The sequence below is a fragment of the Macrobrachium rosenbergii genome, chromosome 19 (genome assembly GCF_040412425.1).
Source record: "Macrobrachium rosenbergii isolate ZJJX-2024 chromosome 19, ASM4041242v1, whole genome shotgun sequence".
Lineage (NCBI taxonomy): Eukaryota > Metazoa > Arthropoda > Malacostraca > Decapoda > Palaemonidae > Macrobrachium > Macrobrachium rosenbergii.
In genome coordinates, this window is record NC_089759.1 from 21301657 (window position 1) to 21329156 (window position 27500).

At 34.7% G+C, this 27500-nt stretch overlaps 2 protein-coding genes across 2 annotated transcripts in view; both read right to left on the minus strand.

Moving 5' to 3' along the window:
• Positions 1-1937: 1937 nt before the first annotated feature.
• On the minus strand, positions 1938-4530 carry LOC136848713 (copper-specific metallothionein-2-like). The gene is made up of 3 exons (XM_067121236.1): positions 4370-4530; positions 3172-3276; positions 1938-2689 (listed from the first exon to the last, which is right to left on the minus strand). The coding sequence occupies exons 1-3, from the start codon at positions 4386-4388 to the stop codon at positions 2610-2612; spliced, it is 204 nt and encodes a 67-aa protein (XP_066977337.1). The 5' UTR covers positions 4389-4530; the 3' UTR covers positions 1938-2609.
• A 10383-nt stretch (positions 4531-14913) lies between these two features.
• Positions 14914-27500, minus strand: part of LOC136848715 (uncharacterized) — a 12856-nt gene continuing 269 nt past the window's right edge. The window contains exons 2-3 of the mRNA XM_067121238.1: positions 16363-16704; positions 14914-15951 (exon numbers count right to left, since the gene is read on the minus strand). Of these exons, the coding sequence (XP_066977339.1) occupies positions 15888-15951; positions 16363-16691 (393 nt within the window). The 5' untranslated portion in view covers positions 16692-16704 and the 3' untranslated portion in view covers positions 14914-15887. The remainder of the gene's footprint in view (positions 15952-16362; positions 16705-27500) is intronic.

The window sequence follows — 27500 nt, forward strand, 5'->3', positions numbered from 1 at the left end:
GGGATGTTTCCGTTTTCTGTAGTTAGTTAAGACCATTTTCTTTTATTTGGTAGGCGCGATTTCTTACGGTGAGGTATAATCATCGTTTTACCTTTGGTAATATAAAATATAAATATGAATAAAGTTATTTAATATTAACCGTACATATCATTAATACCATAAGGGACAAATGAATTTATAGCTGAAAGCAGTAAAGCTTCATAATACCGGTATCATATGGTGAACGATAAAAATCTTTCTGTTGTAACAATTATCTTAAATATCTTTCTCATTATAGCATGTATCACAAATTGTGAAACAAAATATGTGAAAAGTGAAACTTTTCGGTATCTTATATGGTAATTCAGTTGCTATGAATAAAATAATGTAATACGATCGATCTTCCTCAGTGCTACGCTAGGCCGGCCGTGTGCGCTGCAAGTTCTCCCCAGCTTATGAAGTCCTGTTTCCATTTTCCGGATAAGAGGGGTAGAAAATTCATCTTCATTCCGAATACTGCATGCGACAACCGACACAAGGCTGACTGGGCTATCCAGCGTTCTCTCTCTCTCTCTCTCTCTCTCTCTCTCTCTCTCTCTCTCTCTCTCTCTCTCTCATGTCAATGATAAGTTGCGTCACTTGATACTAAACGGCGTCTTTGCATGCATGGTGAGCAAAACCAAACAGATTCACTGAATGAGAATCTACAGTGAAAGTTTTTCTCGTGTCACCACTGTTCACATACAGTAAGTACATGCACATGTAAGGGTTAATAAGATCTGCCTGTATTTATTTATTTATCTTTTTATTCATTAATGAGTTGAAACATACTCAAAATCATTTGATCTCTCTATTTGCGTCATACACCTTCCGCGTGTGCACACGTAGGCCTTGTTCTTTACATAAAGCCCCAACGGACAACGGCCCGCCAACTCCATAACTTTGGTCGAGTCACTCCACTGCAAGATCGGCGATTTCAAAAGTCAGTATCACGCTTCGCTTAGTTGTTTGTGATGGCAGTACATGTCAACGAAATTTTTAAAGTTGTAAGCAACGTGCAGGTAAAGAACTAGTACTTACTCTATTGATTCCTGTCTCCACAACCGAGCAATTACAATATTATTTGTATCATTTGCATAAGTCATTCAGAAATAACTCTGCTGACATTGCGATCAAGAACAATTCCCTCTTTATCCATGTCCTGTTCTGGGATAAGACTTATTTGATTTCTACAATTATTTTTTTAACTAGGAATGACCCACGCTAATTCTTTCGGCTAACAAAGGACTCTAATTTCAATTGCTCTTTTTTCTGGTTTTAAACTTTTCTCTTTTATTGACGAGAATTGCGTGATACCCCAGTGATAGCCACCCTCTCCCCATCACTGAACAAATATTTGCAACTGCTTGTACCAACACGTAACAGTGTCCAGATACTGGCCATTTTTCGTCTTGTAACTTCCGGCTTGGTAAATTTGCGTTACGTAACATTGCGATCTCCGAAGAGTGTGAATTTAACGTAACGTTTTTATTGCAGTATACGTGATTGGTCAAAGATTATTGGAACCCCTCTGTGGTGTGAGAATTACGATGTTGGTGATTCAGCAAAATATTTTTGCTCTGTTGCACGATGAAAGGAGAAATGTACAGTAATGTCCGTTCACTTTTACTGAAGTAAGCGTTAATGAGAGCTTTTTGGTGTTTCAAGTCATTACTGTAGAGACATGTCTTTGGCGTCGTTTTTTTATGACACATTAACAAACTTTTAAGAAGTTTTAAATATTAGGCCGACCGGATAATTACACCTCATGAAATTGTGTGTGTATATGTATATGTATATATATATATATATATATATATATATATATATATATATATATATATATATATATATATATATATATATATATGCCAAGCGTTACACTAACCCTGCAATGCGGAGGATAAGGAATATCGATACTTATATTGTATTTATTATTTTCTTAATAAAGATGCTAAAATTTATATTAAAAAATAAAATAATCTTTTCTCTAGAAATTACACTAGTTACCTATACTTCCAAATTAACAAATTAAATGTAACATTAACGAAGGCTAAATATAGTGATGTTTTGACGAAGTGTTCAAGAATAAGACATTTAATGATAAAATATGACAAATTAGAGAAGACATGTAATGTGACATATACATCATGACCTTAAAAAAAATATAGTTAACTACGTAAAGTGAAAAGTTTACAAGTTTTTTCAAGTAATCCTCTTTAAGTTTCATGACATTCTTTCCTTACAAAAATTATTAAACGAATTCAATAGCTATAATACAATCTCTTTGTAGACTGAACGAAAACAAACAAGAAATTCAATAAAATTCATTTGAACAGCTTAGTGGAGAATTATTCTTTTTATCACTTACAGATTAAATGAATTCAAATAAAGAGTTCATGTTATATGGAATGTATAAAAATGACAAATTCAAATTTTTGTGGTTCATAACACGCCGTATTTCATTCCCATTGTCAATTCCACCTGGAAGAGCCAGAGTACATAAAAATAAACAATTTGGTCATAGTTTGGAGTAACTGTGAACTTATCCCAGGTGAGCGTGGATGCCATCTGGCCCCACCCTTCCAAAATTACTTCATGGGGCATGAGGCGCACTTGCAGTCACTGCCACAACAGCACGAGTTGCTTTGGCATGAGCAGCCGCTGCCACCTGTTGACCAAAAGGAGAAGGACATTAGAGGCTAATTTTTCAATAAGAAAGAGTGAAAGAGAAGTACTAGGGCCTAGAACTGACGTTATCTTAATTGATAACATTATCTATATAACGGTGTTATAGAGTAGGAACTGTCAGCCTTTTTTCCCTGTGGGTATGGCTAGCAGATTTATACCCATGCTACATAACTAACTAGTAAGCAACATAACTAATTCATTTTACAGTAACCCTCCTCGGAAATACCAACTCTTGGCTATTTTCGAAAATGGATTTTAAAACCCTTGAACAAATTCTGTCGATCTTTGAACACTTGGTTCTTTACTGTCAACCAATTCCAACCTTTCACTGGCGTAAGCACCGCAGTATTTTATATCAGCAGGAAAAAAAAAACACTCAACTTTGACACTTCGAAACAATACTAAAACATAGTTAAACCTCTCACCCAAATTTGAACCGAAAACATGGCCTCTAATACTCACAGCTTCCTCCTGAACATGAACATGATTTCTTGCAGGCGCAGCTGCCGGCGTTGCATTTGCAGTCTTTACCGCAGCAGCAGGATCCGCTTCCGCACTTGCAACCGGCTGCAGTTAAGAATATATATCATTAGATAAATGAAGAACTCATAAGGCAAACTGATAGCCGTTTGTTATAAAAAAAAAAGCAGAGTCTATGCAAACGAGGGATCTTTGAAAAAGCACCTCATGATTCCGTTATTTCTAAAACATATCTAAATATTCTCTTTTCTTCTTGATAAGATGTGTACCTACCTTGGAAATATGCAGAACAGCAATTAAATCAAATAACCTGTCCGCAGTATGTTTCTAAATACAGTGCAGAACAGCAGTGAAATCCGATAAATAATCGTAGTATGTTGATAAATAATGTACAAAACAGCAGCGAAATCAAACAGCAATGGTATCAAATATGCATATTAAATTAAATGTGCAATAATAAAATGTTAATAAATGCTGTGCAGAATTCAAAAGTACAATCACAGTATCTTTCTAAATACGATGCAGAACAGTAGTGAAATCAAATATACGTTCGTTATATATTTCAAAATATTGTCCAGAACAGCAATGAAATCCAGCGGAAAACATTTCTTTAAAAACAAACAGCTTGCGACAAAATAGGAAAATTTCATATAACTTCTATCACAAATGAGGTAACTAGTGAAAAGTACAAATTTAATGTTTCAGCATATTTACAGATGCCTGTGAACATTTTGCGAAAACCGCTTATAACAACTAAATTCAAAATGATCTCGCAGGATTATTTCTTTCCAGATAATTGCTTAATATCATTTACAACGCAACAATATAAATTCCGTTCACAACAACATTAAACTATGGGATGGGAGCAGATAAATTAGTAAGTGATTAAACATCTTCATTTACCGGCGATGAGTTTTGGGTAAACTAAATCTTGAAAATTAATGAAAAGCTAAAATGCACAATAACAGTAACAGCGATAGACTGATGTATATTTCTGTATCCAATCAACTGTACACCTTACTCTGATAGTTATGGTATTAGTAACTAGCATATAGTCTAGATGTGTCAGTCCATGAATGGATAAATGATCGTAGATGTAATAATCACAAAAGTCCGGGTAAAAGCAGTACAAAACATCAAATTAATTAAAACTATTTCTAAAGTTAATATCAGTACTCACTACCACATCCGCAAGGCATGTTGCTCCTCTTGTATCTCTTCAGCCGTCGAAAACGAGAAAAAATCCAGTAGCACTTCTCGAGGACGAAGTCTTCTTGGAGTCACTTGCCGATGGATCGAGCTTTATACCGCCACACAGAAGCCCCGTGCCGTGCGCAGCAACTCTAGGGTGCGCCGTAGGATCCCTCGGTCGTGCCGCGCGCAATAGTTGTGCATAGTGTGCCTCGTGCAGAGTCAGAACGAAAAAATAGAAAACGGGTCCCTGCAGGTTAGCGGGCACGAGATGACGTGTCGCGGTATCCTAGCGACGGCGGCGTACAGCTGCTGAGCGTGCCGTGTGCAAACGAGGTTTCGAAGAATTGAGAGAAGTTAGCAAGCCCGCGAACGTTTTAAAGCCAAAATCTTGCCTCTTTTTTTTTTTTTATCTTTGTACCGTTGTGAGAGGTCTAATGAAAGTATTATTTGAAGCGTCAACATCTCCCACATGAAATTTAATCAGATCTACCGTTTTCATCTCTTCTAATTTCCCCCAAACATAGGTGTAAGAGTATCATTACAGTTTCTTTAAGTCTTAAAAACTCTCATTATAACGAATATTACTGAAGCAGTCATAGATCTACAAGCAAGCATCTACGTGTTTTAACTGTATGTTTGTAACAGTTGCAACATGTACAACACTTAACAGTAATCATATTCGTATTATGGATTCCTTTCCGATTTACATCCCCTGGATGTGGAACAAAGCTTTCATTATTTGCTTTGACAATAGCCATATAAATAGTACTGATACAGAACAAACGAAATACAATCTCAGTTGTGTATTGCTACACAATTCTATAATGATTGTGACTCGTATTATGTGACATGTATTGATTAATCTGCTTATGGTGTATACACACACACACGCGCACACACACACACACACACACATATATATATATATATATATATATATATATATATATATATATATATATATATATATATATATATATAAATACATTACTAAAAGGACCTCATTCAAACTGGATGGTATCTAATGGAGTTTTTATTAAAAAAGTTACGGATACTTGATAATGTGGACTGTTTGTCCAAGAAAGCTTGTAACTTTTTGAATAAAAACTCCATTAGATACCATCCAGTTTGAATGAGGTCCTTTTAGTAATTCTACTAATGCACAGAACAATTGTGTATGTGATAAAGTTAATATATATACATATATATATGTGTGTGTGTGTATGTGTGTGTATACCAAAAGCAGATTAATCAATCTTTTGTCTGTAGTATACGAAGACACTTATGTAGCCGTTTGATAACTGAACTTGAGTAATTCTCTTTGCTAAACTAAATTATAGACAATTCATTTTTACTCATAAATCACGGGATTGCTCTTACTTCCAAACGGATAAGTCACACTACCTATACTTTCTAAAGATAAAATGCAGATTTATTAGTAAATTTTCAAGTCGCTCATACTAGTAAAGAGTCGTATGATACCACTTCAGAATGTTCTGAACCCGGGACTCGAATTTTCCTCATACCTCTGTGTTCCCCTGATACATTTCAACCTACCTTTGCAGTTACCGAGCCTCTTTGAGGCAGCTTTGCCCCTCTCGGTTACTGCATCATAATAAATAAAGTTCTCTCTCCCATCATCAATGCGACAGCGCCCAACAATGAGTTGATGAGATTAATTGCATTTGCTCGACCCTCCTCCCCCAACTAACCCCCGTTCATCACACCTGCTTTGTTTTGAAGGTGGTTAATGAGAATGAATTACTACGCTCTCTCTCTCTCTCTCTCTCTCTCTCTCTCTCTCTCTCTCTCTCTCTCTCTCTCTCTCTCTCTTTCTTTCCTGAGCACCGCAAGAGCTGCCCTAACTCATAGCTGATGTCGTAGGCTGGAGTAAAGTGAAAAATTGAGTAAGAAAAACCTTTGAAATAAATAGAAAAAGTAAAAAAGAATAAATTATTTAATTTTGGACATTGATTTCGCTAAGAAAAAATAGAGAGGCAGTAGTCTAGCGTTCAAAGAGAGAGAGAGAGAGAGAGAGGGAGAGAGAGAGAGAGAGAGAGAGAGAGAGAGAGAGAGAGAGAGAGAATGTGTACGACGTGACAGGTGCTTAGGCCCCGTGTTCACATATACTTTTCCTTAATTAAGTGCAGAGTGAAGTTTTCGTTGAGCTTTGAATGGATTTATTCGGTAAATTTTCAGGCCTTTTACATTTAGGGACTTTGGATGAATCTAAGATATCCAAATCGAGCTCGGCTACAAGAGGAAAAGTGGGCGCAAGAGATAAGTAGCTATGTCTTAGAGATAACAGAGATACCGGATTGTCTCATTAGGCATGTACAAGGCATTTGCTGACCACCAATACATAGGTTTTAATTGAACATCAAGAGCAAGTAGATTTGTGTCATTTTTTCCTCTACCTCTATTTCAGGCCATTTCTTCCTCTTACATTTACACTAGGGAATCCAAACCAGCTCTCCCATTGAGTAGGACATCTCTGTTCTGTTACATCATGCCTGCAAAGAAGGTTGACCCTAACCCTGCCTCTATATCAAAATAGAACAAAAGATTCAGAAACAGGATATGAATAAGAGTCTCACAGACCTTAAAAATTAAAACTAATCCAGCAGTCTTAACACTTGAGTTCACAACTTCCTAACTTTCACAAAGAGTAGGTCAACAACTTCCTAACTTTCACAAAGAGTAGGTCAATTTGAGAGGTAAAATGCCATTGTGTAGGATTTGTGACCTAACTGAAAGTAGATGCTATTTCGGGCGTGAGTGAGACATTACGAAACAGATGGTATAAGGTGGAGGTCACAAGGTCACGTATGTGACTGACCTCCGTTAGCATAAGCCATCCTCTCATTTGGTAGGGTTGAGCTCACAGGTCCACAACAAGTATGTTAAACTAAATACTTTCGTTTTAGCTCTCATTAGCCTTGATATCGATAACTTCTTTGCATACATTTTTTAGGTTTCTAGCCGTTCATCAAGACGTGTGACTGCTAATTACTCATGTCTCTTGTTTACTTCTACAATTTAAAACCAGAATCAGCATCCAGTGTCTCAAATGTTCATTTTGATTCATGTGCAGGCATGTGAATGTCTTGCTAAACGTTTTACAAAGTGTTCTTTATTCTGCTGCGTATATTCATGTTTGGAGTTGACGTTGCTAAATTTCTATTTCATTGTCAGAGAGAGTCTAGCCTTAGATGGGGTGGAAAACTGTTTTCAGACATTTGCCATTATCAGAGACCTCAAGCCTCTGATACCCTGTAATGTGAGATTCTTCTGCATATATATATATATATATATATATATATATATATATATATATATATATATATATATATATATATATATATATATATATACATATATATACATATATAAATTATTGTCAGTATAGATTTTTCATTAGAAACAATGGCTTGAAAATATATGCTTTTCAACAGACAGTATTGGGATACTATTACAAGCTTCCTACCTTTCTCTACCAACAACTACAGTCCACTGCATTCGACTGACCACCAGCTTCATAACTTCTATGCCTAGCCAATGCCAACAGAAACACAGTGAGTTTAAACCGAACGCTTCCAGATCACTCCGCCCTCACCCGGAAATCGAACTTGGGCACTCTCGAAATAGAGTCGGTCTCATCTTGATACATAAAACATTTTGATGATTTCCTTAATAAATTCCTTTATAAACACGACGCATGCTTATCACTGACAGAAAATGCTGATAACCTTCGTCATCAACTAGCTCAGCTGAATCAGGTCCTGAGTTGAATTTCGTTCACAATCTAGCACTCACGTACAACACAGCAGTGAGATATTGTCTGAAATTTGGCGATACAACTTTGCATATTAGTTCAAGTGATAGGATATGTATATTGTGTTCATGTAATGAAATTCAGAATATCGAGACTGAAAACTTGCACAATCAGGAAAGGGGTGCCAAGTGCATTCCTACAAAATTCTTTACAATAGAAACGTATAGGATCTAAATGTAAACAAAAGGGAAATTCTGATACAACTGCGCATTACATATATCTGCACTCTTAAGTAAAAAGAAATGAGTTCATTCCCGAGACAGAAAGGATACTGGCTCAGTGACCCAGAAATTCTAATTTAACAAGGTTATTATTATTATTATTATTATTATTATTATTATTATTATTATTATTATTATTATTATTATTATTATTACTCTGAAGATGAACCATATTCAAGTGGAACAAGCCCACAGGGGCCATTGACTTGAAATTCAAGCTTCCAAAGAATGTGGTGTTCATTTGGAAAAAGTAACAGAAAGCAGTAATACCAGTGTAAAGAAGTCATGTCTAAACAGAGGAAACATCGAAGACAGTATATTTTATTATCTTAATATTTCAGATCGTATATATATTTACGAAAACTCAAGACAAGATACAAACTTTGTTTTCGTGTTTGTGTGTGTGTGTGTGTGTGTGTCTGTGTATGCTAGCTTGACAATTTAAAGTCACCAAGTTTCTGATGATCTATTATCGTGTTTCTTGGTAGACCTGCTTGCTTATCTCTATCTATTTCAGTGACTGATCCATATAATGGCGAACCAACTGTCTTTAAATTCAGTGCAAGCTTCTAAATAATTCTAGGTATATGGAGCGTCAAGTGACATTCCCAAATCAGCTGTATAATAATACAATTGTAGCATAATTTTATGAATAATGTAATTCCTCTTTTATATCCATGCACTGTATAATTAAGGTATCAAGTTGTTAAAACAATACCTGTAAATAAAACATTTCTGTTATGGAACTAATATGAATGCTGTATAACATCATAATTCCAAATATTTTACAGTAAAGGCATCTCCTCAGAATAGCTGTGGTATACGTGGAATTTCTACAGCTTTGGAAAAAGATAATAACTGCATATACGCAAATTATTTGTGACTCAGTATTTCTCACCATTTCTGTTATAGTTTGTAATAATATAGCCATGGTATTTTGTACTGGTCGTTTTTATATACTAATATATAAATGGATTGTCATAGTATGATTGCTGATAGCCTTACGCTTTCATAACCGTGGTATTTATTAACATAGTCGTAGCATTCGTGAAGTATTTTCTGTAACTCACAGTACTTAATGTTGCATTCACTATCACCTGTCATGAAATTCACTGTGCCGTTCTTCATGTTCTTTTTCCTAATCCGTTCATTCGACGGTTATTTTTCGGAAGACTCCAGCCACCTCCCACATTATAATTTATATTTTTCTTTGGTAAAGCACATCAAAACAAAAAATTTCTTCTCAATACATGACCTTCGCAAATGCCTAATAACACAGAAAAATAATCAATCAAATTACGACTTATAAGGTGAGACAATACCAGCCCCCCACCCCCTCCATAGCTAGCACGGCAAAATTGTAACCAGTAAACACCCCTAGGTTACGTTAGGTTGGTATTTTTAGGTTCTTTTAGTGCCCTATCATATCCCAGCCATTTTTGAATGAAAAACCCAAAATGGTTTTTCATGCAAAAATGACTAGCCGGAGTCTTCCGAAATGGCTGGCTGGAGTCTTCCGAAAAATTACCCATTCGACATAATTTTCGTTCTGATGGTAAAATAGAATGTCTCCCTTTCGTGGATATGCTATCCACGGATATCCTTCAATCCTACGGGAAATATATGAAGGAGCTCATCCTTCCTTATTTGAATTAAGATCTATATCTCGCAGAAAGAGTGAGGGTGCTACTTACAAAACACAAAAAGCATTTCCATAAACTAAGCAGCTATTTAAAATAAATGATGTACAGTCATTTACCGGACCGATTATAAAAAATGCAGATATCTTATGTGGCCTGCGGGAGAGGATGAGATGGGTGAATGATTTACGGTAAAATATAAGAATTTCAAATTCAGTAAGCTTTTAAACGAGGTTGTTTTGTATACATTCTCTCTCTCTCTCTCTCTCTCTCTCTCTCTCTCTAAAATAATATAAAATTTAATTAATCTAAAAAGTTTTCGTTTTCATATAAATAAACTACAGTTTGTCTTTATTATTTTCATATTAATAAGAAATTCATGGATCGCATTTTATATTTTATAGTCTACACTAAAATAATTTCGTTTTCTACAAAAGAAAATAAATGTTTCATAGAAAATGTACAAACCTGCTTGGTTATAAACTATATGATATTCTGCATTCATTTTTTCTTTCTCTTTCTTACTCTTGTTCTTTTAATTTATTTATTTGTTTATAAATATATTGGTGGCACTAAGTATATTCAAATAGTTATTCTTCCAGTCCATAACACAGATAGCGTTTACATTGATTTTGTAAGCTAAGAGACAATTTATATACCTTCGCAATAGTTTTTAGTTTTCAACTGATTAGCCTATTAACTCGGTTCATGTATAAATAATTGGTTGATCAACTGTTTGAAATTTACATAATGGTACATGCTATGGAATTTGAATAAAGCTGGGTATTAATGTGTTTGAATAATGACAAACAAAACGAGCAACTTATACCTAGATACCATTCTCCTTTACTGTATATTTGTGCGCTGCACATCTTACACACACACACAATAAATATATATATATATATAATATATATATATATATATATATATATATATATATATATATATATATATATATATATATATATATATATATATATATATATATATATATATATATATATATATTAAAACAAGAACTTGAAAGGAACGCCTACCAATATGAGAGCTAAAAAGTGACTAAAAAGACAGGGAGAAATAAACAAACGAAAGAAACCTGTAACGAACAAACAAGCAGTTATAACATAACTGCTTGTTTGTTTACTCTCCACGTTCGTTATAGGTTTCTTTCGTTTGTTTATTTTCTCCCTGTCTTTTTAGTAACTTTTTAGCTCTTGCCTTGATAGGTGATCCTTTCAAGTTCTTGTTTTAATTTTTGTATTTGTAAATGTTTTAAATTTTTAAAGAAGTTTTTCCCGTTATATATATATATATATATATATATATATATATATATATATATATATATATATATATATATATATATATATATATATATATATATATATATGAGCGCGTATGTGAGTATGAGATGAATCACAGAAATGTTTAACAACTCACACGACAGTAGATTCTTATCAAAAGTAAAGGTGCTGTCATTAAGTTGAAATCTAATGTAAACAGCAACAGAGTCTTGCCCTCTATCTCCGTAGGGGGTTAGTTTCATCACTGCACCTCATGCGGTGTATTGTAGGCATTACTTAAGGTTCTTTGCAGTGTCCCTTCGTCCCTTAGCTTCAACTCCTTTCATTCCTTTTACTGTGCCTCCGTTCATTTTCTCTTTCTTCCACCTTACTTTTCACCCTCTCCTAACATTTGATTCAAAGTGCAACTGCGGGGTTTTCCTTTAAAACCTTTTTGCTGCCAATTTCCGTTTCAGCGCTGAATGACCTCATAGGTCCCAGCTCTTGGCCTATATCTTAAATTCTATGTTCTATTCTGTTCTATTCTTGTCCTCTATGTTTGCTGGCCAAAGGAAGAACGAACAGCCGATCTCAAGGTGGATTTTCTCGGACAAATAAAACTGAGATCCTCTGCTGTATGGCAAACTTGTAACATGGAAGAGAATTTTAGTTTTATTTATTTTTATTCATAAAAAGTAGGATCACATTTTTCCACGAAGTATTCATAAGTTTCTTCAGAGGTTAGATTTTTTATAAAAATTTCTTGTTTGTTCTTGAACATCTAATCTACGAAAAACCTTTCAGTTATTGTTTTAATTTTCGGAATAATTCAAGTTCTTTATATATCCTTTTTTCGACTAGAGGGATATTTAATAGAAAGAAGGTTTGACAAAGTTTCATTAGAAGATGAATCTTTCACATTACAAAATAGAATTTATGAATAAAAAAAGCTAAAAATGACTCATCGCCAGTTATGTTCTTCCTTTCTCGTTAGAGTAAAGTTAAAACAGTGATAATGAAAATGAGAATAATTAAGAAACTGACCTTAGAAACTGGTAAGCACTGGCATGACAAACAACTGACAATGTCTTCTTCATGGGAATGAGTCACAGCAAAGTTGACAAAACATCAAGCGTAAAATGAGTGTACTCGGATCTCCCACAGTGAACTGACAAAATCACGTTAATCAGAGACGCAGGTATCTCTGTATAGGTAGCAACATTTTCCAGCCTTTAGTCAGTTCAGAATAAAACTGTCTTCGCCCCACCCCACTTTCTCTTCCCGTGCAAACTGCAGTGCAATGAAACAAAATAACAAAACAATCACATTAACAAGTATCGGCTGTTGAATAGAAGAATTAAGGAAAATGAAGTGTTTCTTCGCACTTTTAAATAAATAGATTTCGTCATCAAATGTACACTTTTATGTCTAAAACTACTGTGCAAAAATAATTGTACTCCAGGTGATAGGGCAATAAAAAAAACCTGACTTCTCTCCTTACGGCGAGGCCTTGCCCAGACCAGCATCTAAGAAATATGGAACAAACTTCTAAAATAAATTAACTCTAGGAAATGCTAGAATTAAAATAGGTAGCTCCTACTAAAGTTGCTATCTCTGACAGATAAAGAAAATGTGGGCATGTTGCGTTAGTCTATTCCTTTAGAGCAAAGCCTCATTTATCCTTGTTCTCATCAATCTCTTGATATATAAGTGCTTTGGATTTCCTATCCCATCAGCCTTTTATACTGACATAGCCAGTATCTTTTGAATTTCAACGCTACAACAAATCCTAGGAGACCGGTGCGTGTGATTGTTATCGTACATCCTCTACGCTAACACATGCCTGTCGGACGTATAAGACGAAGGTCATTGAAATGTATTTAGTTCTTTCCATCTGGCGTCGCAAAGACTATGATCATTGACACCGTGTCTCTGAAGTCATAAACATATTAAACCCTTCCCCATCAAAATGACGGTAATATAAGAGAGGGTCGACGCTACGATTCCAGACAATAGGGAAGTTATGTATCTTCGATTCTGCATACGTACTTAGGAACCAGTGGCGAGAGAGACTGGCCACGGACTGGACGACTGTAAATATGTCTGAGACTGTCAGGGTTACACACAGACTTAATATATTGATACACATTGAATACACACACATACTGTATATATAATATATGTTTGTATGTATATATATATATATATAAATATATATATATATATATATATATATATATATATATATATATATATATATATATATATATATATATATATATGTATATTACATATATATATAATATGTGTATATATATTATACATATATAATGTTTGTGTATATAAATACACAAATACATACGTATGTGCAACTCGAGTTTTTTCGTGTCTCGTGGCTTATTAGTGTAGTCAGCTGAAGAATACGGTGTAATTCACGGTACTTTACGCCCTGTGCATCAGAGGAATTTCATAAAATACGTGAAACATACCTTAGCTTCAGCACCATAGAGCGTATTACTTTATGCCTACGTATTAATAGATGATTCTTGAACTAGGTACATGATATTCAGTATATGATATTTTTTTTTAAATATATATTATCGTTGTTTTAGTAAATCAGGTTTACCATACTTCCGGTTCAAGGCTGTAACTTGGCTGTAAATCATGAACGCGGTGACTGTCTCTAGAGCAGGAGCACTCTATCATAGGAGAGAGAGAGAGAGAGAGAGAGAGAGAGAGAGAGAGAGAGAGAGAGAGAGAGAGAGAGAGAGAGAATTTGTGTCGTTTCTGTTTCCTTCTTCATCATCGCTGTTATTTGTGTTCACTCGATTGCTCATTGGGCGGGTCGGTATCGTTCTCGGCTAGCACTCTGCTGGGCCCGCGTTCGATTCTCCGCCCGGCCAATGGAGAATTAGAGGAATTTATTTCTGGTGATAGAAATTCATTTCTCGTTATAATGTGGTTCGGATTCCACAATAAGCTGCAGGTCCCGTTCCTAGGTAACCAAATGGTTCTTAGCCACCTAAAATAAGTCTAATCCTTCGGGCCAGCCCCCCTAGGAGAGCTGTTAATAAGCTCAGTTAGTGGTCTGGTTAAACTAAGATATACTTAACTTTGAAGTTCGCTGAGGGATAAGGGCATGTCTGCAATGAAACCACTTTCGTTAGTAATTTAAGCTGACTTATTATCTACTTCCATCTACTTCAGTCAGAGCTTTCTGTTTGGTACTTTAATTATTAATTCTATTTTTGTAGCCTTTTGACTATGCTGAATAGTTAAACATTGCATCTCTGTATATAAATGGTTGACTTTTTTTCTTTACTCTTTGAAATTATTTCAACTTTGCACTCCAGAGCTTCAAGTAGCATTGTGACGCCCACCCCCACCCCACCAAAAATATGTTCATTAATAGTAGAATACATAGAATTAAAGTGGTCACGAAGTCATCATGAAAAATGACTAGTCTGTCCACATTTTTCTGAGACAATAACAGCAGATTTCTCACCAAAATATACATTCCTCGCCGACAAGGGAACTAATACACAGGGTTTCTTTCAAAACACAATTTATTTCGCTTGTTTAGTTTATGTATAAGAAACAGACTAGTTTCAATGGCGTAAACAACTGTAACAAATAATACAATCTGGGACGAAATACAACATCGTCAAACATGATGAGATGATACAAAACAAGATAACTATAATACCATCAAAGTCAACAAAAAATAAATACAATAAATTAGGTTGTTAGCTTCATCAGAAAATGGTTAAAACAGAACGTTTTTGTTTCCCTTGAGGGAAAACGTTTTATTTTCGTGTCTGTCTCTTGTCAGCCTCGATTAGTCTCTCGTTTGTAGAAATTTCATATCTCAGGAATCAGTCGCGTTTCTTCTTTGTTTTCTAGATGGAGCTCGTAAATTCAGCAAGCCCATCTTTTCGCCTCAGCAGAAATACAGCATTTCTAGTCTTGCTTCCTTTAAGATATAGATGAAATTGTCGGTAATGAGTTACTGTACATTCAGCATTTTTTGGTCTGTACTGTCTGTCCAAGTCGCCAGTCACATAGTGAACGTACCCATCTTCTGTCAAATTCTTACTAGTACCAGTTTTAAGTAGTCCAGCTACTGTCTACTTTCAAGTAAGATAGAAACTGCGGAGAAGATACCCAAGCTTTGTCAATAAACACTTCATCTTTCTCGCCATATCTTAAACCACCTAAGAACCCAGGTCTGTCAACTAACACCAGAAGTAGCGGTAGGTCTAAGAATCTTTCATTCCCAGAATCTAGATTCTACAGTCAGTCTAGTTATGCTTACGTCTCCTGGAGCAGAAGCAATGGCACTTACAGACACAGGCCTCTGTGCATCTTGCCTCCTCTGGTCAAATGTCACTGAGTCTTTGGTCTGGTCTACAGCCTACTGTGTCGCAGGTCCAGCCTGCTGAACTATACAAGAAAAGTTTGATATTCTGGCTTTCTTCCACCATCTTTAATTTATGGCCACGGGAGAGGACGGCTTTCTGGTTTATTCGTACCGTTGATAAGCTTCAGTGAGGGCTTTGAGAACTGGGGAGAGCAAATCGAGAGACCTGGAATGAATGGAATTGAAGTTAACCTTAGAAGTGAACCAGATTCATATCAAGATTTCATAAATTGGTGAGATATATTAACTGTGGTATTTCATTGTCAAGTCATTAGTAATTAAGCAAGAAGCACTGGAAGTTAAAAGGCTTATTCATGGAACTGTAGAATGCATGCACTCCTCCCCCCCCTTTTTTTTTTCCTCTCCCATAACATTATAGGTTAACGACGTAAGTGATCTTGCCTGCTGTACCATAATTTTAACTTATTGACAAATAAATGATATGCACTGAAGGGTTACATTAAAGTAGTGATGTGCATACACTCGCAATATACATGGATTCGTTAATCAAAGCATGTGAAACACCCCTGAGCTTGATTTACGAGATTATCGACCTCGAAGAAACATTTCCTCTCACCTTTTAGCGTAGGCAGAGTAGGAAGAATAGGCCTGGGTGCCGTCATACGCGTAGTTGGAGTAGTCGAATCCTTCCCGGCTGGGGAAGATGGTGCTCAGGTCGTAACCCAGAAGAGGGACGACCACAATGAAAACCAGCAGAAGGACGATCCCAGTGATCACGGCGTACTGGAGGGAAGTGGAGTTGAAGGATAGAGAGGCTGCGTTGTTGGTGAGGTCCACGTAGGCGAACCTCGGGGACTCTTCCACCTCAACGTCTACTTGGTTGTTGTTTTCCTTGGCAGAGGCGAAGGCAGCCAGGAACAGGAGGGCGATGGCGAGCGTCTTCATCTCTTGAAAGTTACTGGAAAGAGGAGGAATGGCGAATTGGTATGTTTATCTCTTTAGGAAATTACTGAAAAGAAGAAAGGAGAATTAGTATTTTGGTGTATGAGGGAAAATGGACCATCTGAAATTGATTATATGAGAAGTGTATGTGGAGTAAGAATGTCCGGAAAAGTAAGGAACTAAGAAGTACGACAATATGTCAAAAAGGTTTATCATGTCGACAGAAGATTTGTGAAGAAAAAGGAGAGGATTAACGGGAAAGATTGAGGTGAATGATAGGCGGTGTGTAGAGAGATCGACATGCTACTGATGGATTTTCACGGTTGGTATAGAAAGCATAAGGTACTTTGGAAATTGTCCGCATAGTGAGTCCATCTTTCACTCAGGAGTTATATCCTGGTATTGGGCTCTCGTCTTAGATTTCTACGGAATCACATCTCATTAGGAAAACCTGCTTATCTGTTAAATTAGAATATTTTAAAGATACTGTATATATATATATACATATATATGTATATATATACATATGCATATATATATATTGTATATATATATATATATATATATATATATATATATATATATATATATATATATATATGTATGCATGATATATATATGTATATATTTATATTGTTTACACACACACACGCATGCACACACACATATATATATGAAAATATGTACATAAGAATATATATATATATATATATATATATATATATATATATATATATATATATATATATAGAGAGAGAGAGAGAGAGAGAGAGAGAGAGAGAGAGAGAGAGAGAGAGAGAGAGAGAGAGAACCGCCGTTGCTTTAATGTCCGAATAGCAGAAAATAAAATCTAAATTATCGGAGGGGCACTTTAAAAATGCTCAACCGGAAACATTTTAACATTCTGGCGACTTTGAGTTTAGAACTTGAGCCCATCTGCATTTGCATGAATCTGTTGCATCATTCGGAGACGTTCCATCTGTCAGTTGAATAAGTCGACCATATGTTCGTGTAAATTAACCGTAAGAAAATATTGAGTAAAGTCGTTATTTTAACCATTATGGACCGTAGGAGGTTTAATGGAACTAGATTGTAGGCATTTTTTTCGGCGTTAATTGTCGTTAGAATTAGAATGAGTCGTTATTCTTTGTTTTTTCATCAACGGAATTCGAATAAAAGCGCTTTTGGTTAAAATTTCCCATTAGAATTAGGATGGCGAGTACAGTTTCTGTTCGTCGGGAATTCTTTTTGGAACTGCTAAGAAATCTTTCATTTAATCTGTTCAGCAGGACTAGAATCATAAAACTCTATTAACTACCAGTTCTCTGTAAAATTTGAATGAAGACTATTTATTGCAATTAGAATGAAGAGCTTATTGACTGTCAATTCTTGGTAGAATCATTCATTTTGCAAAACCTCTGATCTTTCGTTAAATGAAATAGAATAGACTATAGAATTTAGGCCTAAGGCCAAGCGGTAGGACCTATAAGGTCATTCAGCCCCGAAAAGGAAACTGACAGTAGAAAGGTTTGAAAGGTGTAACAGGAGGAAAACCTCGCAGTTGCAGTATGAAACAATTGTTAGGAGAGGATGGAAAGTAAGATAGAAAAGGAGAATATGAACGGAAGCACAGTAAAAGGAATGAATGGGAATGCAGCTAGGGGCCGAAGGGACGCTGCAAAGAACCTTAAATAATGCCTACAGTGCACCGCATGAGGTGCATTGACGGAACTACCCACTGCGGGGGTTAAATGACATATAACATCCACAACGAACAGATAAATGAAATATAGCATCCACTGTTCGTTGATAACATCAAGTAAGATTTTCTTTATCTTATGGCTGCCTTTGTTTTATCAAATGGAGTAATGAATGATGTTTCCTTTATCGAATGAGTTATCCAATTACCGTAATAAAATTATCATTAAATAGGTGTCATTTATATTTTTTTCCTTTTTAATATACTATTATTTCCTTGCTTTGAAGATAACTGTTATAATTCATTCACAGAAATTTTTGAGGATGAAACTAAACGCTTCCTGTACATCAACCTTCAGTACAATTGACAGACCATTCTCAGAAATCTATATCAAGTACGTTATGAGCACAAACTCTCCTACTTTGATGAGGAGATTCGAAGGGGCCGCGTGTTATAATTACATCTCTTATTTTACTCCTTTGAGTATTAAACCATACGCGCCTGTGCTTGTGTTTGTGCTGTGAATAAATTCATATCCAAAAAATACAGTTCTTTCATATAATCAAATCTACCCATTTATATGTTAGCTTTCGGCATTCATGACATACTGTCGCCCGCTTCCATTTGCGCCAGACCGCTAAGTTTCGCTTAAGTCAAGTAACGCGCCTTTTTTTTTTTTTTACTTTACGAGGTAAAAACGGTAACCCCTCTCCTACCCGGACTTGTAACCAGCCTGACATTTGACCGGCATGTACCATCGGCCGAATGACCCAAGCATCGAGGTCACGAGGCGGCACAGAGGTAAAAAGCATCGCGAGAAGGGACTGCTGGAGACAACACGCCATATGCTCGCTGGCTTGTGGTTCGCTGAGATACCGCACAAAGTCGCTGACTCGGACCACTAAGAACGAATCACGCAACGCTTGCATTGGTTTGGTCCGGTCGCCCGGGAATTTCCTATGTTTGAAACGTCGGAGAAACGGTGTGATTCGCCTTCCCCGCATGATGGGGGAAAGAAAAGTACTGCTGCGTTCTGGATGATGTGCTAGGGAAGAAGAAGAAGAGGAGGGAGAAGAAAAAAAACAAGCGAAGAGGGGGAGATGTTTCCCCGAGTCACAGTGAATTTCGTGGTAGTGGTTCTTTGTACCTTGCGATCCATATAAAAAATATTCTTTTTTAAGAAGCGCGAGATTTATTAGAATTAGAGTAAGTTTTGAATAATCATTGAACAGATGTTTCTGTTCTTTTTTTTTTTAGATAGAAACTTATCGTTTCCTTTCTAACACTACAGCGTGTTCTTTATTGAAATAAATAGGTTTTATTGGAATTTTTATAAAAATCATGTCTAGTTTCTGAAGGTACACATACTCTTCCATCAGTTACGGTCGTGTGATAATCATTCTTAGACAAGAAACAAAATTTTTAGTTTCCATATATAATGCATCTTGTCAGTGGCAAATGCTTCTAACAATGTATATCATCATTCTTTCCTGATCTCAGAATAGGTGAAAAAAATCCACAATTTATTTGTTGTATGTATGTCTATATATATATATATATATATATATATATATATATATATATATATATATATATATATATATGCAAATACAAATACACGCTTATAATTTCCAGTAAAGGCACAATTGCCCGTCAGTATTTAAAACAAGTCTTTGCTTATACTGAAGGTATACTAACTTTATAAGCAGTAATGAGATTGTTATTACCCAACACGATATTCTTTGGAAGCTTGAATTTCAAGTCAATGGCCCCAGTGGGCTTGTTCCATATGAATAAGGTTCATCTTCTGAATAATAATAATAATAATAATAATAATAATAATAATAATAATAATAATAATAATAATAATAATAATAATAATAATAATAATAAACCAAAGTAAAAAGTTGTACGTGAATGGGTAAACGTTGTCGAAAAAAGCTACCGTTCTCAAGAAAATTGAAAAATGAAAATATTATAGATATGCATCGTCCAGTAACGTTCTTAAGCACTGAACTGTGAATGAACATTTCCCCGTTTATCTTACGCTGTCATTTCATTACCAAAAACATTTCAAAGTTTATGAATACTAGACTTATTCATGAGACCTTCCAGTTGCCTCCGTGTTGTCATTCATACCATTATTCAACAGCTCACTATTCCAGTTGCCCTAGAAACCCGGTCGCTCATTCCAGACTCACCGAAATGTAATGATGGTAATTAGACAAAAGCAGATGGCGCCCAGGCAAAGTAAAGTAGGCTTTGCAAGTTTACTAATTGCACTCTAGTTATTCCACTGTCCGCAAGAGCACTGCAACCACCCTCCAGAGATTACCCTGCAATACTGATGGAGCCTCTGCAATGAAGGTGGATGACCAAAGTGGCAGTTTTGGGGATGATGAGAATCTCCACGCAACCCGGAATAAATATTGGAAACTTTTTCCTTCTTTGATGTGGATTCGAAGTGAAACGGCGGAAATGATAGGGAACCTCTCTCTCTCTCTCTCTCTCTCTCTCTCTCTCTCTCTCTCTCTCTCTCTCTCTCTCTCTCTCTCTCTCACTGTGTGTGTGTGTGTGTTCTAGTGCATGTTTCTCAAAGGTTGGTGGAGTAATTGATAAATTTTATTCTTGTTACACTGGATTCAGCTGAGTCTAACCAAAGAAAATAAAACTGAGATTGAACATCAGCTCGGTATCAACCTGTTATGAAAGTATAAAGCTGAAAAAAAAGAAAATAAAACAACCGAAGATTAAGTCTAAGACCTTCCATCAAGCTGAACAACACAGAAACGAATCGGTCCTGTCATAACTCAGATGATTGGCGCCAAAGAGCGACGTCTCGAGAATCGAGTGCTCTTGGCAATAGCTGAAGTCTTTTAAAAGCGTGCACTGGATGAAGAAAGGTATTCGATTCCTTTTAATGGAGGAAAGGAAATAAAGAAGACACTGATGATGAGGTTTATCGCGATGAAAAATGACGTATCACCGAGAGAAAATGGAGAGGGGAAAATGAATGGTTGTTCCCGATGAGGAAATGTTAAATGAGACCTGAAGACAATAGGTTTTTGTTTACTGTGTCTCATCAGTATAGGGTCTTTGGATGAAGCTGATGTTAGGTGAAATCCCTTTGATTGAGTGACGAGAAGGAATTGAAGAGAGTTGACGGAACATATAATGATTGTTTACTTTATTTGTCTCTACTCCCACACACACACACACACACATATATACAATCTATGTATATTTATATATGTATATACTAATGGATATTTTTTACATATATATAGACATATAATATGTATGTGTATGTCTGTTTGTGTATGTATGACGTGAACTTTCAAATGTGTCGAAGGCTGCATTTACCATTTAGTGTACTATGCGAGTGAAAGGGAAGGAAATATTGATGGAAGTAAAAAAATAAATAAAACAAGTTAACAGTAAGCATGGACATAAACATAAACAACTAAAATCTTGGCCCTGAAACCAGAGCACAGTAACCGAAAATATGAATGGCTGAAAATAGCACACACACGAGTTCATGCATGCAAATAATTTCTTGTTTTTTTATAACTGTATTGTGGTCAACTTTGGTCGGTTAGTTATTTTTAAATGCTCGAAAAAATATATGTGAGACATACTTCTTACTCACATGATAGGGAACACACACACACACAGAAATATATATATATATATATATATATATATATATATATATATATATATATATATATATATATATATATATATATATATATATATACACATTCAGGAAGCACACAACAACAAGCAGGAGTCCAAAGAAGACGACAGTCAACAAAACAGTTGCATATTTATTAAGAAACGTTTCGTGTTACTTAAACACATCATCAGTCTGTAAAATTGAAAAATACACATTAATTCTCTAATTTAAAATAAAAGCTAAATTAAAAAAGGCAGTTAAATTCTTTAAAATTACAACATACATAAAAAGTAAAAAGAAAGGTAGACTTAGAAAAAATCTCCTTTCTTTTTTTTTTATTTATATATATATATATATATATATATATATATATATATATATATATATATATATATATATATATATATATATATAAAGTATGTGAAGTTGTATACAGTATAGTTACGTAAATCTTATAAGTTAGCATACATTTCATGTGCAGATTACTTATTCATACGTGGACAAATATATACAGTATATATATATATATATATATGTGTGTGTGTGTGTGTGTGTGTGTGTGTGTATATTTGGGTGTCCAAGAATGCATAAGTAATCTTTACGTAAAATACGTGCTAATACATAAGATATACATAAATGTACTGTGTCTAACTCCACATACAGTACTTTCTATTACTTATGTGGTAATATAAACATTTGCCAGTCATGTCACTTATGCAGACAAATGAACCTTAAATGCATCGCAGAAAAATTCATAAATTCCAGTGACTGTTGCAAAAAAAAAAAATATCGATTTTTAAAAGGAAAAATAAATTGAGTGTTAAGTGACTTACGACCAATGATCCAGAAGAAAGAAATTGAAAGTGGATGATAAAACCTAACAGATATTATGTAAAATAATATATGTAATAATTTCTGTATCTTTTCGTGAGAATATGTTTAGTTACCTATTTCTTTACACATTTTCATGATCTTATGTGCCATAGTTTTTAGGCATGTGCCAAAATTTTAAATATTCGTTTTGTAGAGCAGTAATTCTGTACAGTATCTGAAAGGAAAATATCTTTTTTGAGTCTAGAATATTGTAGGAACCTTGAACTGTTAAAACTTAAACATATTTCAGCCTTTTAGACATATAACAATATTAGTAAAATGTTATCCCCTAAAATATTTCTTATAATTCTTGTTTATCAAAGTGTTGACGCCCTTGAATTCTAACTCCAGGTAAAAAGGTAGTTTCGAGTAATTACTTACATTATTTCTCATTCCAAGTTTGTTTCTAATCTATATTATGATGACTTATAATACCTGACTGCTGTTATGATTTTTGTTGTGGCTATAGCTAATACTGTTAACATCATTATAACTGTAACTATGGCTTTGCTTCTATTATTATTATTATTATTATTATTATTATTATTATTATTATTATTATTATTATTATTATTATTATTATTTACAGTTAATATCCCATAAGTGTAACTATGGCTTTGCTTCTATTATTATTATTATTATTATTATTATTATTATTATTATTATTATTATTATTATTATTATTATTATTATTATTATTTACAGTTAATGTCCCTGTTGATATAGAATTTACTTTAATACAAAACAGCTACTTTTCAAAGAGCATTTTTTTCTCATTTTTTACAAGATTTGTGTTTCCATCTTTTCTATCTTTAGAGAGAAATTAATCATTGCTATTATGAACCTTGACTGCACACACACATACTAGCATGCAAAAAAAATTAATAACATAAAAGTTAAAAAATACTCACAGTAGCAAAGTCTTGATATGGAGAAACAAATCCACAGTTACTCATGGATACAAATATATTCAAATATTAATCTCTACAGAGAGCTTTTGGGAATCCATTCGATTCCTCCTTTCAATATATGTACCCATACATAACTGTGGATTTGTTTCTCCATATCAAGACTCAGTTACTATGAGTATTTTTTTTTTACTTTATATTATTAATTCTTTTTCATGCTGATGGAATGTCTCAAAATGTGAAACTTGAAAACTTAGCCATAAATTACTCACACTATAAAGAAAATTAAAATAAACAAACAATAAAAAGGCAACAGAATTTTATATTAACAAAGCAGTTTCGGGAAACCGACGTGGCCACGTCATTAGCGGTCATTTTTCATGAAACTAATGATAAAAGTCACTCAGACCAACTCAGAATTTCGCGAAATCAAGCACAACTGAAAGCAACGGAGACCAAAAGACAAATTACCCATTAAAATTGGTATTTCAGTTCACTGTTGTACTTGCGGTTTCAGGAGGAACAGAAGGTGCTCTTTAAGGGTTGAGGCGCAACACACAAGCACGCTCGTGCTTGCGTGCATAACTAATTTATGTATATATAATATATATACCTTTATATATATGTATATTTGTATATTTATATATGTATGTGTGTATGTATATTTATTTATACATACTGTATATGTATGTATATATAATATATATATATATATATATATATATATATATATATATATATATATATATATACTGTATATGTATGTATATATATAATATATATATATATAATATATATATATATATGTATATATATATATATATATATATATATATATATATATATATATATATATATATATATATATAATTCCCAGAGCTGAATGATGCAGGAATGAAATTGGTAAAGTTAAATCTGAGAATGCTTGGGGAAGTGACTGCTGAGGGTAGAACGGGAATCAATTCAGACTTTGAAGAAAGGAAAGACGTCTCAGGCTGACAGAATCCCAAATGAGATGATGAGGTAGGGGGAGGGTGGGGGTGATGTTCCAAAATGGGTGAGAGGAATAATCATTCTTTTATTGAATGTATGAGGGTGAATGTAACATAGAAGACTAAGAATTATAGAGGCACAACATTACTCAGTATAGTTAAGATGGTAAATGAAAACCAGGAGGATGGGGCACTGAGTAATTGTACAAATGATGTAAGAATGGATGCAGCTGATTCTTACAGGTATTTGGGAGTAATTGTAACAAATGATGGTAGGATGAGAGACGAAATGACTCACAGAACAGGCGAAGCAAGAAAGATAGCAATTTGTGGCAAAAATTGTCAGAGAACTGGAGTGTTCATGGAAGCCATTGTTGAAATGTATGAGTGTTGTTGAGCCAACTCTCCCATATGGAAATATGTGTGGGTGTTGAGTGTAAATAAAAGAAAAAGGTGAAAGAGGTGGTAAAAAGTTAAAGGATGATGGGTTGTTCAAAAGAGTAATAAGTAAAATATGCGACGAAGTTTCTTCGGAACAATCCAGTTTTCTGTACAGCGTATAACCAAGGCCACCGAAAGTAGATCTATCTTTCGGTGGTCTCGGTATAATGCTGTGTGAGCCGTGGCCATGAAACTTTAACCACGACCCTGTTGTGGCCCAGCCTGTATCGTTGCCAGAAGCACGATTATGGCTAACTTTAACCTTAAATGAAATGATAACTACTGAGGCTAGTGGGTTGCAATTTGGTATGTTTGATGATTGGAGGGTGGATGATCAACATACCAATTTGCAGCCCTCTAGCCTCAGCAGTTTTTAAGACCTGAGGGCAGACAGAAAAAAAGTGCGGACGGACAGACAAAGCCGGCACAATAGTTTTCTTTTACAGAAAACTAAAAATCCGGAGTTATTAGGAGAGAGGAGAAGAGGAGGACATACAAAATACCGAATAGGTAGTATGAAAGCGGTGTTGGAGAGAAAGACGTGCTAATGATGGGGAGGTGTTCTACACAGGGTCTCCTCCACGATTCAGTATGAGTGTAGACATTAAATTTGTCATTCTTTTCTCTCTCTCTCTAGACACCTCTCTAATTACAGAAGTCCTAATTTCTCCATTAGCTGCTCGCCTGTTTTAGGATGCGGGTCAAAGGTTCATTGATATCACTGGCAAAGGGCACTTCCAAAAGGGGTTAGTGACTTTTGTCTTGTTAGTCTGTAAACATTACTTATTAGGGGAGATTACCTATTGTATATATATATATATATATATATATATATATATATATATATTATATATATATATTTTAGATATATACATATATATGTATATATACTGTATATATACATATATGTATGTGTGTGTGTTGTCTGTGTGTGTGTGTGTGTGTACGTGTATGTGTGTAAGTGTGTGATAGAGCTCATAACGTCCCCAGTTATTCATAATCTCGTGTTAATTTCCCATATAAATTTACACGCATCTCGCTTTTCGGCTGTTTACTTGAATTCAGTTGCAGGGAGGGAGAGAGAGAGAGAGAGAGAGAGAGAGAGAGAGAGAGAGAGAGAGAGAGAGAGAGAGGTTACATTTTAAAAAGTATCAATGTTTTGCTATTATTATACATAATTTTGACTTGGAACCGTTACCGACGCTGTAAAACATTCCCCCCAAAAAAATTTCCAGTCGGAACCAGTGAGATGTAAATGATTATCACCCGAATTTACAAATTCATTCTTTTAGCCACAGAAAGCTTTTGTTGGAGGTCCCGTGACCCAAATGATGGATTTGCATTACCGTTATGGCCAAAATTATGACGCCAGCAGCCAAAAAACACCGTATTTTGAGGCATCTCCCTGCATGAGTTCCGTTTTCATTCAGAGGCGAGGTGTGACTAATGTAGCTTTCAGTGGAGGCTTAATCCCACCTGCTTTCGTGGGCTGGTGTGAGGCCGTGTGGTTTATGATGAACACAGCAAAGATAATGATATTTTTTGGTTTTAGTTGTGCGTCAGTTTGTAAGAGTTGTATACGTATAGGTGTGTATGTGTGTGTGATACTTTTGTTAATATTCAACAAGTGACTTTCGAGTGTTTTCAAATTTGCATCAAACCGATGTCTCCCCGGTATGGTACAAAGGTGACAGGGCGTCATCTCTTTATCGAAGCCTACAGGAGTAGGCGGCGGCAGATGCATTTGCCATATATAATTCACTTCGGGTGTAAGTTGCTCCCAAAGTTAAGTGAATGAACTCGAAATCAACGGTTATTTGTGGTTTGATATTTGAGAATATATATATATATATATATATATATATATATATATATATATATATATATATATATATATATATATATCATACATTCAAGAATATATTGTATACAGCTACGTGTGGTATATGAGTTGTTGCCTAATATTTGAAAAGATATATATATATATATATATATATATATATATATATATATATATATATATATATATATATATATATATATATATATATATATATAATGATGCATTCAAGAGTATATGCTATACAGTCACCTTTGGAATATGAGCTGATCTGTTTAAACTTAAATTCTAACATATCCTCGTTTCTTCACAAGACCTAGCAAAAACTAAATACTGAATAATAAGATTAACATTCTATTGTCCACCACAGCCAAAGCTGC